The sequence below is a fragment of the Athene cunicularia genome (genome assembly GCF_003259725.1).
Source record: "Athene cunicularia isolate RWA chromosome 8 unlocalized genomic scaffold, athCun1 chr8_part1, whole genome shotgun sequence".
NCBI lineage: Eukaryota > Metazoa > Chordata > Aves > Strigiformes > Strigidae > Athene > Athene cunicularia.
The window spans coordinates 7,426,054-7,438,424 of record NW_020799109.1 but is presented as its reverse complement, the minus strand read 5'-3'; the positions used below and the strand labels follow the sequence as shown (position 1 = coordinate 7,438,424).

The following is a 12,371-nucleotide window of genomic DNA, read 5'->3' as shown; positions in this document are numbered from 1 at the left end:
GGGGGGGGGGAAGAGTCCTGAGAAGTTGCATGCCTAATTTCAAAGATAACTGTAATTTGTTGTTAACAACAAGTTTAGCATTGCTATAACTGTATTTTCTTTTGGCAAATGTTCAGTAGCAACTAAAACATCCTTCAATGCTTTTTCAGATTCTGATTTTTTTTTTATTTGCAAATACTGGAAGCAAATGACATATTTAATTGCTCTGAAAACATTAATTACAGCATATATGAATGTCTCTGGATTCCATACAGAATCACACAAGGCTCTGCTATAGCTATCTGAAAATCTGTATATGCAAATTGATAACATGACTCGTGTTTTCTTTCTGTAATTGATGTAAACATAGAATGAAACAAGCATGTTCGATCAAACCCTCAGTCTCTCAAGGTATGCATGATACACACACTTCAGCACTATCCAAAATATAGCATGCTAATAAAAAGCATCTGTTTGTAGGAAAGGTTTTCCAACTCTCCATTTCATCTGGATGTGATAGCAGAGTATTTAGAAGAGGAAAAAATACTCTCCAAACACAGTAAATTTCAATTACATGCCTTAAAATTAAAAGCCTCAGTTTTTGAAGTAACTAACAATTCTGACACCTCTATTTTTTAAAAAAAAAAAAAAAAAAAAAAAAAAAAAACCCACAACACAACACAAGCTGGATGTTCTTACTAAGCAAATTCTCAGTACATATTCATAGCCAAAGAAGAGGCTGAAAATTAAGCTAGCTAAAAAAAACAACAAAAACCCAAAACCAAACAAACAACCCTTGAAAAAGTTGAGGAAAATATAAATATTGGTTTTGAAAGTGTTAGAAACTGAATTGAATGGTTAATTATTCATCTTTTCTTCAGAAAAATAATATAATGAGAAATACTATTTCTGCTTACACAGAAATGCAGTGGTCAACTGACACACTCCTTTGAGCTTCTATATCAATATTCCTTATCATCTGACAGCCATAAGACCTGGACCATACACGTTAGAAACTCAATGGGAGGAAGAACTGATGGCACATCTGATGGGCAGCTTGCGCCAATGACTTCCTACACATATCAGTGCTCCTCAGCGAGATGGGGTTGATTTGAATACGTAGCTGGACAACCAGTGATGCCGTCCCCTCCCATATTAATTTCCCCCAGTAACTATGGATGTAGGTTACCCCAAATTATTTGTGACAAAAGAACTTTGCTTCCAAAACACACTTTGCCCTAAAATTGTATTTTCAACCATTAAGGCTATGATCAAGTATACAAATTAAGTGTATTTAAAGGAGACTTCTCACTAACAGTAAGCTGAAGCTTACTTTTATTTCTTTTAAGGTACACATAACTGTATTGAGAAGTCTGACTTTGAACACAATGCATATTTCTAAAATTTTGTGGGGGGTTATGTTTTCAGCAGTTTCATTTTCCTGAAAATGTTATCAGTTGACCACAATCTTCCAATTGAAACATCTGTATTAAAAAGAAAAAAATAAAAATCAGGGCCAAACCCCAGGTCCCATTAGAGTCAAGACAGATTTTTTTTTTTTTCCTTCCCATTAGTGCTAACAGAATTTAATTAATCTGAGAATTAATTAGTGGGAAAAGAAAATCAAATTCAAGAAATGGGATTAAAGTAGGACACTCTTATCAGTACCATTTCCCCCCTACTGCAAATCCTAGCTTTCAAAAGCATTTACTGATAGGTTATATACTGCCATGACATTTTTTTTCCTCAGCTGAATTTATACATTCATTAATCAGCACAGGAGGCAAGAAAACTTGACAGTATTTCAGGGCATCGACCTTCCAGTGAGGAATTCTGCCTAGACCCCAAAAATACGTCCAAGAACAGACAAAAGGAAATAGTCCTGTGCAGACCCATTGATCTGAACAGTTCTAGCAAGAGAGACTTGGACCACTTCAGGATTTCATATGGATTGCCTATATAGCATCGGTTATTCACATTATCGCAACGCACAGAAACCTTAGCGATGGACCAGAATTCAGCTGGGGTTGAAACCCTACAACATGCAAAAAAAAAAAAAATGCTCCTCTGAAATTTAAATTTCAAGTAACAGAAGTTGCAAGATATGTTTTACTAAACTCAAAATATCAAAACTCAGTTAAGAGTATGGAAGGAGTTTATCCACTAGCTACTTCATCCAAATCCCAATACATCACAATTTATAAACGACAAGTCTAATATATTAAGACTAGAAACAATATTTAGGAAAAAAAAAAAGCAAGTGTACAGCAAATAATACTAATCTTAGGGGACAGCAACTGTTCAATCAGTCTGCGCAATGCTGAAGCAAGGTGGTATTAGTATTGATATTTATTCTATTTTAAGCTTCCAGTTTTACTGCTTTTCTATTGTTCTGTAACACTTAAAACGTAAAATAGATTGGTTGTTTCTATTGTTAAGTGACTGCCTTAATGCTTTAATTTCTGATGTAAAACTTAGCTTTTTAATAGCTTTTTTCTTTGAAATTATAGTAGTATTTTAAGCTTTGAAACCAAAAGTATATCCTTACTCAGGGATCAGCAAATGCTCCTTTTTATTTCAGTTCTGTAAGTTTTTATGAAATACATTCAGTATTTCCCATCAGGCAATATCTTTCTCGGTCACATGGCGATTCCCCCCTAAATCTCTAAATTTTATATAAATAGGTATGACACAAGGTAATTAACATTTCCATTTTAAACTTACAGATTTATATAAGCTCATGTCAACAGAAGTCCAAATTTACTGTAATTACAGATTATTTACATTAAAACAAAATAAGAAATCAGTATGTAAATGTAATGTTTGTTGTAGCTAATGCAGCAGGAGGTGGTAGATTAGGTTCAAACAGCAATCAGTTAGCAAATCTGGCTAACATGTAAATGAGCAGAAGCCCTTTTGTTTACATTCTATTGCGTTTTAAACTTCAGGATTTTTAAACTGTCTCATGAGCAGATGTGAAAATAAAACATTAATCTTACCATTCTTATTGAAGCTTTCAAAGTAACTAAAGCAAGGCACTGCTCCTGTCCAGCTAAACAGATAATACTAATAATTGGAGTTGCAGGTTACATCGTTCTTAATTATCACTCTGCTACAGTTGATAGCATACAAGACACCATGCCACAATCACCACTCCTCTGCAACAATTTAACACACACACACACTCAGCAATATATGGATCCATTAAGTCAAAGATGGGTCTTTTTACTCCTATCCCCACAGATGATTACCTTTCTTAAATAAATTATAATTGCTTAGCAAAAATACATTATTTGTAATAAGCACCAAGGTATGCACCTGGTCAAATAGCTTTTACCTGTTTTCAACCTTCCACTAATTCATCAGGTCTAAATACATTATACCCATCAAAGGGAGAAGTGAAGAAAAAATTGAGGAGAATGTGCTTTCCACAACATACAAGATAGAAAGGAGACATGATCAGGATGACCTAGCTCCGTGGCCAGACACCTACACTTTTGATGTTTCCTTCTATTGCATCCTCCAAAACATTTCCCCTTAACTGGGTATTGCTGGCTTTCAAGAAGCACCTGAGGCAACAAAGGGAAGGAAAGTCACTCTGAGGAAGTGGAGAATCTAACCTGACAAAGGCAGTGCAAGGACACTGACCTTGGACAATTAAATGATGGACATTCTTTGGCACCTTTCCTTTTAAGACTGCTTTCCAAAGGAAATGTTTTTCTCACTCACCTGCCCCATCCAGTAACTTTTAAATATATTCACTAGTTTCAAACAGGTCTGACAGCATTATAAACAACTCAAAGAATGGGTGTAAAGCAACAGCCTTCTAGAGGAAAGGGACCCAAATTACTACCCACCTTAGTAAAAGGCTGTAGTACAAGCATAGTATTTGCATACTCCATCCAGCCATCTTGTAGCCAATGATTACAGAACTACCTACAGCATGTGATGTCTCCCTTCCTTCAATATTGTTTGGCTACCAGCTAGAGAAAACAGGCAGGGCAAGCTGACTCTATGTAGGGGGGAAAAAATAGCATGGGTACTACAAAATACATGGGAGAAACTGAAGGCAGTGTCAGAGGTAGGTAAGATCATGGGAAGCATTGTGAGGGCTGAGTTACTGCAGCCACTCTGATGAGGCAGGAATTCACTAGAAATCAGGTTTCATTATATCCACAGCTCACAGAACATATTGTTATTGTTCTGGATATCATGCATGGATAAGTATGGCTTTGCCAACTGAAATTGTGGAAGCAGGGCATGTAACCCTACAGGTGGTATTTGACATTTAAATTTAATCTTTACACCTCAATTTACTAGCACACAGCAGTAATTCGCTGGGTTTCCACTACCTGTAAAAGCTTTAGATATGCCACTGATGAATGAACATACCGTAGGAGATTTTCACTTGTTTAAACTGCTGGATCACTTCACCATTGCATTTAGTTTTAAGTCAGTTCTGGGTTAAGCCCGTTCAGTCTGTCACAATAAACTTCAATGCCTACGTACCAATATGCTGGAAAAGGATGTTTCAGACGCTGTTCTCCCTTGGTGTCAAGAAAAGGCACAAATTGGAGTTTATAGAGCTGTGACCAGATTGCTCCTTTTAAGAAGGGCATATACACAAAATATCATGTACTGAAATCTCAGGCTTTTCAAATATCACTTTCTGGAGATATTCAAATCACGACTATTTATCTCTAGTTCAAAATAGAAGGCATTTGAAGAAAACAACAAATGAACTCACAAAGTAAGAGGCAAAGTTCCTTAACATCCATTAATAATATATGTGAGCATGATGCTTTTAAAAATTGTGGGTAACAAACTAATCTGAATAATAACTGACCTAACAGTAGGCAGTAAACAGTGTAACTGGGTTTGGTACATTGCTTCAATTAGATGTGTTTTGATCTGCATTGATGCTTTAATTGGAGGCAAACCTCCCCTTTCATCTAGAATTTATGACTTCAGGGAGATGATCTAGCCTTCAAATTATCCTTGTTTAAATAGCCACTAATTAATCATCGTTTGCTATCCCAAAGCTGCCAACTTTATCTTAAAAATATCCAGAACTAATCTCCACTATGAAACAAGTATAAACTGTAAAGGTAACAACCACTTTGATTTTACTAGCAAACAAAGTTCTTTTAAACTATTCATCCAATAAAAAAGCCTAAGAACTGTTTTTAAATAGTTTGTTATTATATAGTTTATTGCAGTTGCAATAAACAACATTCTTCAGACTCCAATTTTCTTTCCAGAATCGGAAACATTCAAATTACAATATACAGGGGTACCTGGGTAAAAAATTTTGAAGTTGGAAATGCTTTTTTTTTTTTTTTTAACCCAAACAATTAGTATCTACAGTGTTTTTCCACAGTGTTTTCACTGTCCTTCAATTAGCTGCTTAAGTACAATGGCTTATTGTCCTCACACACAAGTACACAGCACATTAACTGTTTGCACATACAGGGTACATAAAACTCACCACCACTCTGCTCCCTCTTTTCCACTGCCACTATTCCCTCTCCTTACGTTTCTTTTTTAGTATTAGGTTTTATAATTCATATCAGCATTCCTATTTCCTCCACAGACTATAGTTATGTGCACAAGTACCTTTTAGTAATACATGAAGTACTTTTAGTCATTAGGAAACCAGTTACTTATTTCTATTGATCATCAAAATTTCCTTCACTGCATTTGTAGAATACTGTCCCATCGACTACAAGGGCAGAAGGACTACTTCTCCAGACAACTTGAAGGCACTCTACCGACCATGCAGTCTGACCAATTCCAAATGCAGCCTCCCTGCTTGCTCCGGTCGGGAGCAGCATTGCTCTTCCAGGCTCAATTCCTGGGCACCCTCTAGCGGATACCAAATAAAATTCATATTTTCCTGGTAAAAAGCACATACAGGTCTGCCTCTGACAAAGAGAAGGGCAGGAAAGAAGCCAAAATAATCTAAGCAATTGCAAATTACTTTATAGGAGTAAAGATTCTATCTTATATAAAATAACTTTTAATTTTCAAACCTTAGCAATAATCACTGACACATGAACACTCACCATTAACTGTGAGTATTCAAATCAGTAATAAAAGATATCCTGCTCAGTTAGAAGAAATTGATTATCAATTTCTAAAAGCCAGTCTACATACAATTTAAAAGTCCAAGAAGATAATGTAATAAAAATTTCAGAAAGAAAATTCCAATCTGCTGGCAATGATTTATACAACTTTATGTTAAATGAACCAACATAGTGCAGTAACTTCTGAAAGGCAAGCTCTCATTTCCACAGGGAATAGATTTTTTTTTAAAGTTATCACATCTGGGAGGTATAAAATTCTGCATGTACATAAGTGGTTCATGTACCACACCAAGGTTTAAAAAAAAAAAAAACAAAAAAAAACAACCCTTAACAACCTTCTTTTCAACAATGAGGTGCTGAAGTCGTCGTCCCAACACTTACAAGAGCAGTGAAAATGCTTTGTATTTACTGATTGCAGATTCCTACAAGGATACATGTGGCTTCATAGAAATCATACAAAACCAAATCATAAGGAGAATTTATGGCCAGAAGACTTACCCAGAATGACTTGAAGAAGGAGGAGGCAGGTCAGGTGTTAGAACATAAAGACTATTATTTTTTGGCAAGTGTAGAGTTTTTAAGACAGTCTGAGGGGAGAAAAATCATTATAAATATAAAACATTCACCAATTTGGACATATTATTCTATTTCTTTTAATTATTGATACATATTTACAATACCATCAAATATTTTGTTTCGAGATACGCTTACTGTTAACTTCCTAACATCCTTTTTGTAGGTGGGACATGTTATATATAAAAACACCACAAACTGATTTGTCTTGATTTTTTTGAAATGTTTTAGTTTACAGGTTCCACGTATGCCACTCTAGATATCTAACACTGTTTGAAACTCACAATTCTTGCACTGTAATCCCCACCCACAGATGCACTGTTTGAAACTCCAAATTCAGTTAACTGAAAACATAGTCCAAAACTTACACTATCATCTACATCTCCAGTCTTCCACCCTTTTAACAGCATTTTAGTTGCAGGAATCTGAAGTTCGTTTTCTAGAATATGCTTGATATCTCCTAAAGAGAAAACAAAAGAAAATATATAAAATATAGACACTTGCTGCTTTATTTCAAACAGTACTGAGTTACAGTTAAAAAAAAAAGAGCAAGGAAAAATTTACTATGAAAATTCACATTTTCAGTCCAGTTACTCTCGTAACACACATGTCAAACAGTAAAGGACAAATGAAGCTAAAAAACAAAATCACAGAGCATGAATGATTGGAGAATCACATGAAGATCTGACCATTTGAACACATATTTGAGTAGTTCTACACTGCGTATGCCAGACACACATTTGCAGATGTGTCTGGAGCAACAGACTTTGCCAGCAATAAAGAAAGGGCATATTTTTGATACCCAATTTCATTATCAACAGTCCTGACCCAAATAACTGGAGTGTTCATACAATTTAAGTATTATGATAGCTTTTTCAATGTTTTGCACATTTCAATGCATTCTTTTCTCTGTAGTTATTAAAGTCATAAAATAATTCAGGCTGGAAGGTACCTCAGGAGCTCATCTAGCCCAAAGACCAGCTCAAAGGTCTAATTAAGTCAGTTTAATTAAGGATTTGTCCAGCTGACTCTTGAACCCCTCTAAGGATGGAAGTTTAACAACTTCTCTGGCCAACCTGTTCCAGCACTTCACCACTCTCACGACTGGGGAAAAAAAAAAAAAAATCCTTATAACTAATGGGAATTTTTGATGTTGCAAATCGTGTCCATTGCCTTTCATCTTATTATCCTGCACCTCCAAGAAAAGTGTGGCTCCTTCTTTTCTGTGTCCTCCCAGCAGGTAGTTGTAGATAGAGGGAAGGTCTCCACCTCTCCCCTTTTCTTCCCCAGGCTGAACAAACCCAGTTCTCTGTGCCTCTCCTCCTATGTTGCCATGTGCTCCAGTCCCCTATCTTGCTGGCTTCTGCTGGACTCCCTGCAGAATGTCAATGCCTTTCTTGTATTGAGGACCTCAAAATTGGACACAGTGCTCCAGATGCAGTTTCCAAGCACTAAATAGAAGGGAGTAATTATTTCCCTGGACCCATTGGCTACACTCTTGCTAACACATCCTAGGACATGGCTGTCCTCCTTCACTGCAGGGTGTGCTGCTGATGCACTCCTAGACCCTTTTTTTTTTTTAAATTGCTTTCTAGCTTGTCATCCCTCAGCCAGTTATCAGATGGGATGACATGGAGTTATCCTATCCCAGATTCAGGACTTCAACTTTGCTTTCTTTGAACTTCCTTAGGCTCCCATCAGCCCATTTCTCCAAGCTGTCCAGGGCCCTCCGAAGCACAGCCTTGTCCTCCAGCCACTTTCTCTGATCTGGTAACCTATGTGAATTTGCCAAGAACGCTCACCTTAACAACCAGGTTTTTCATAAAGACATTAAGCAACACTAGCTCCAGGATCAACCCAAGAGACATCCCTAAACTAATAGCTGTTTACCAGTCAGACGTTAAGCCCAGCAGTCCAGGCAATTATCTATTACCTTAGCAGCCCACTTATCCGGTCCTTTTCTTAACAATACGACTACAGCAGAACATGTCAAAGGCTTTAATGAAGTCAGAGAGACATTCATCATTCTCCCCTTGTCCAGAGCCAGTCATCAAATCATAAAAGGCAAGTAATGCTGATTAGACACAATTTGCCCTTAGCAAATCTGTGCTGGTTGTTCCAAATCACCTTCTTTTCTTTCCTGTGCTCAAAAAGGCTTCCAGAGAGATTTTCTCAACAACCTTCCCAAGGACCAAGTTCAGCAATCACCATTGAACCTTTCTTTTCATGCTGATATACTTACAGTACATCAGTGGTTTCAGCTCCACCTGAGCTTTTGTCTTCCCAACTCCAAACCTGCATACTCTTGTAACATTTCTGTATTACTCCTGGGTAGCCCATCATTCCCTTCCACCTTTTGTGTCCTTGCTTTTTGCATTTAGCTTAGTCAGAAATTTTCTTATGTTCTGGCCTTCTGCCATGCTTGCTGCTCCTTTTTCTGAACATTGGAAGGAACTGCTCTTGTGCTATGAAGAGGTTGTCCTTGAAGATCAACCACTATCTTGGGCCCCTTTGTCCTCCGGGGCAGTCTCTCATGGGATCCTGCCAAGCAGACCCCTGAAATAGCCAAAAATCTTCATTCCTGAAGTCCATCCGTTGAAATTCTCCTGTTTGTCTGCTCACTTCTCTCGGGACTTTAAACACAAGGCTGTCCTCAATCTTCATATGCCAAGATACAGACAAAAGTTCTACACTGCCTGCCTTCTGCCCTACAGCCCTTCTGCCATTTATACCTGAAATAAGTTAATAAGATAATTAAAAAATAAAGTACTACGGCTGCAAAATTCTGATTTGATCAGATTTTTATATCTGCTTTGCATGGATGCAACTCAGTGCAGAAGACAAGCAACTCTACTCGAGAATTCCAACTAATCACCACTAGGTGGCATCAGCCAATACCAAATCGAATCCTAAAAAGACAACTCAGGATCAAAAGTTTCCATTTCGAAATTTCAGCATAGACATAAGGGTGCAGCATTGAAATCTGTATTGATCAACTATTTCTTTATGTAGTCCTTATTTTGGTCTGTATAGGATCTTCACTAAAAATGCAAAATTAAAAAATACTCTTCTTCCTTAGCAAAAGTAAATTAACCCACAGTTTGGGGAACGTAAAAACTAACATACTCTGTAATAGCATATTTCTAACATACTGTTACAAAATGCATCAGGTTTAGGTATAGACAATAAAACTGATGAAAGAAATCTTAATTTGCACAGAAGAGTCAAATAAAAATTGAAGAAAGAATGCAGTGATGCTTTTCACACTGGAAAAAATTCCTCTAATCTTGTCACTAATCCTACACAGAAAGTGATGCCATACAGATTTGAAGAGGAAATGCGAAGATCATCCGCTTATTAATAGATTGCATCTACACTAATCCTACCCCAAATTACATTGTCATGCCTCAACTTAATCAGTAATCTTCATTTTGTTTCTGAAGCAAGTTCATAAGAAAACTAGATTTCAAAATAAATATTTGATAGATCACTAACCTTTACAATGGATTAGTGAAATTTTGCTTTTTTAAAGCTGCAAAGAGATTTGAAAATGGTTAGTAGTGGAGGCTGCATTTTCAGGGGGATTTTTTTTTTTCTTCTTTGAGGGATTTTATTTTGGTTTGTTCAGGGGGTTTTTTTAGGAATTAGATCTTTGGGGTGGGGTCTTTTTTGTTTGTTTTTATTTTAGCAATTTTACCACAACAGTTTTAATTTCATTTTTACAAATCCTTACCAACTGTAGAGCTGTCTTCAAGTACTACATCCACATTTCTGTCTCTGTACTCAACCCTGAAGTCAAGCATTCGAGGTTGTCTTTCCACTATTTGTCTAGATGGCACTACATGGCGAAATGCTGAGGATGAGGAAGGAGTTGAAGAAGCTGCTGTAGAATGACTTGTGGGGCCATACGCTGGTCCATGTAAAGTGTCTCCACCGTACTCACTGAAAGACATGCAGATAAGAAAGAAGGTTTATAAACAGAACAGCTTGATATGTTTAAATAAAAGTCAGCAAAGCAAAATTAGCATTATTATTCACTTATCATGGTCCACGGTACACCCCTCTTGAATAAACTACACTATCATATCTGAAAATACTGTTTTATTATTATTAGAAAATATGTTAATATGGCTGTTATAAAAATTATCAGTGACTAAGAAGTGCTATAGGAGAACAGCTTAGATGACAACCATTTAAGCCATTATTTCAGTCTAAAGTTCACTATGTAATTTATATCAGAATTATCTTGATAAGAAGGATTATTTCCTGTTTCAGAAATGCTGTGACCATACAAAAATTGGCACCATGGCAACAACCAGCTTTCTACATCATTGGGCTAGTATCAAATAGAAATGAGAATCAGAAATAAAGCTTAAAATACCACACGTGGATTGGTATTTTCCAATACCAAACTGGTGAAAAACAAGTCTGATATGAAAATAGCTACGTACCTAAGGTAAATATATTAAGATAATAATGTATATCTTTCAAAAAAAATGTAGAAGTACAACAGTAATGCAGTGCTGAATTCTAGCTTGCTTTGTAGTTCAAAATCCTTCAAGCCTCCTGGACATTCAAAAGGATGTCTCCATACCTGGCTCAAGGATACACACAGCATTACAGGTCATAATAAATTGGGAAACCCTCACTACCCAGAAGCACTCCCTCTTCCTCAGTAAGCCTTCCACAAGAAGCATGTAACCGGGACTAGAATCAAAGGTAACAAAATAAGGAATATTACTCCAGGCCAAAAAAACCCCAACCCCTAGGACATACAGAAATTAAATTTGGAAGGCAAGAAACTTCATAGGGTAAGCCTAGAGCTTTGCCTTGTAGCTGTTCTTATCAGGAAGATTATCTGTCCTGGGCAGTTACAGGATATCACAATGGAGGATGCAAGCTAATAAAACGTATGCACTGAAAAATGGAAACTGAGCAAAGAAGGCTTTAGGAAATGTGTAGATTTAAGTTGTCTCATTTCTATTCTCAAACAGAATTTATTTGAAAAATGTATTCCACCGTTCTTGAAGATACCACAAGTTCTCTCAATGGAAATGCTTCTTATAGCAAGTCAGATCTGTCATCTAGAAGAGGCCTGAACATAAAAAAATGTGGATGGTATGCATGTCACAGAAGTGCAGAAATTATACACAACTATTGCAAATCCCATCATTGTCCCTTCCACATATGAAAAACATATTATGCTTGTAAAACAAGGGGCTCCTTCACTTCTCACATCAGCAGGCTCAGAAGGATGAATTCCCAGCTACAAAAACCTACACTGAAAGATGCGTGTTCAAAGGTTAAAGGCCCACTTCAGAGGTCTGAAGAGTGCAGGAAACAGCCTTATTTTCAAGATTTTAAAAATTATAAATTACAAGTGATATATTATTGTCTTTGATCTGATGACCAACTATGAATTAAATACTAGAATCATTTCATTAATAGACCCAAGAAACAATGAATATCCTGATTTTCATGACTGGATTTTTTTATTATTTTTTTGAACAACAACTGAATTGTAAAACAAAGGGGTTTTTTCCCTTCAATAAATTAACTTACTTCAAGTCCAGTTGTATTAATTCTATTTGATTCCACCACAAAAAGCATCCTATATATGTGACTGGCAACCTCTAACATAAAAAGCCTCACATCAGTAAAATAAGCCTCATCTGAAAACCACTGGAAATTAGGCTTCTGAGCTTCCTTTTAAACCACTTCCAATGGGGGGGG

General features: G+C 36.5%; 1 protein-coding gene across 1 annotated transcript in view; it reads right to left on the bottom strand.

Annotated features, from left to right (window-relative positions):
* Positions 1 to 12,371, bottom strand: part of FAF1 (Fas associated factor 1) — a 155,146-nt gene that overhangs the window by 122,162 nt on the left and 20,613 nt on the right. Inside the window, exons 4-6 of the mRNA XM_026853882.1 lie at positions 10,372 to 10,580; positions 7,007 to 7,098; positions 6,564 to 6,652 (exon numbers count right to left, since the gene is read on the bottom strand). Coding sequence (XP_026709683.1) covers positions 6,564 to 6,652; positions 7,007 to 7,098; positions 10,372 to 10,580 — 390 coding nt within the window. The remainder of the gene's footprint in view (positions 1 to 6,563; positions 6,653 to 7,006; positions 7,099 to 10,371; positions 10,581 to 12,371) is intronic.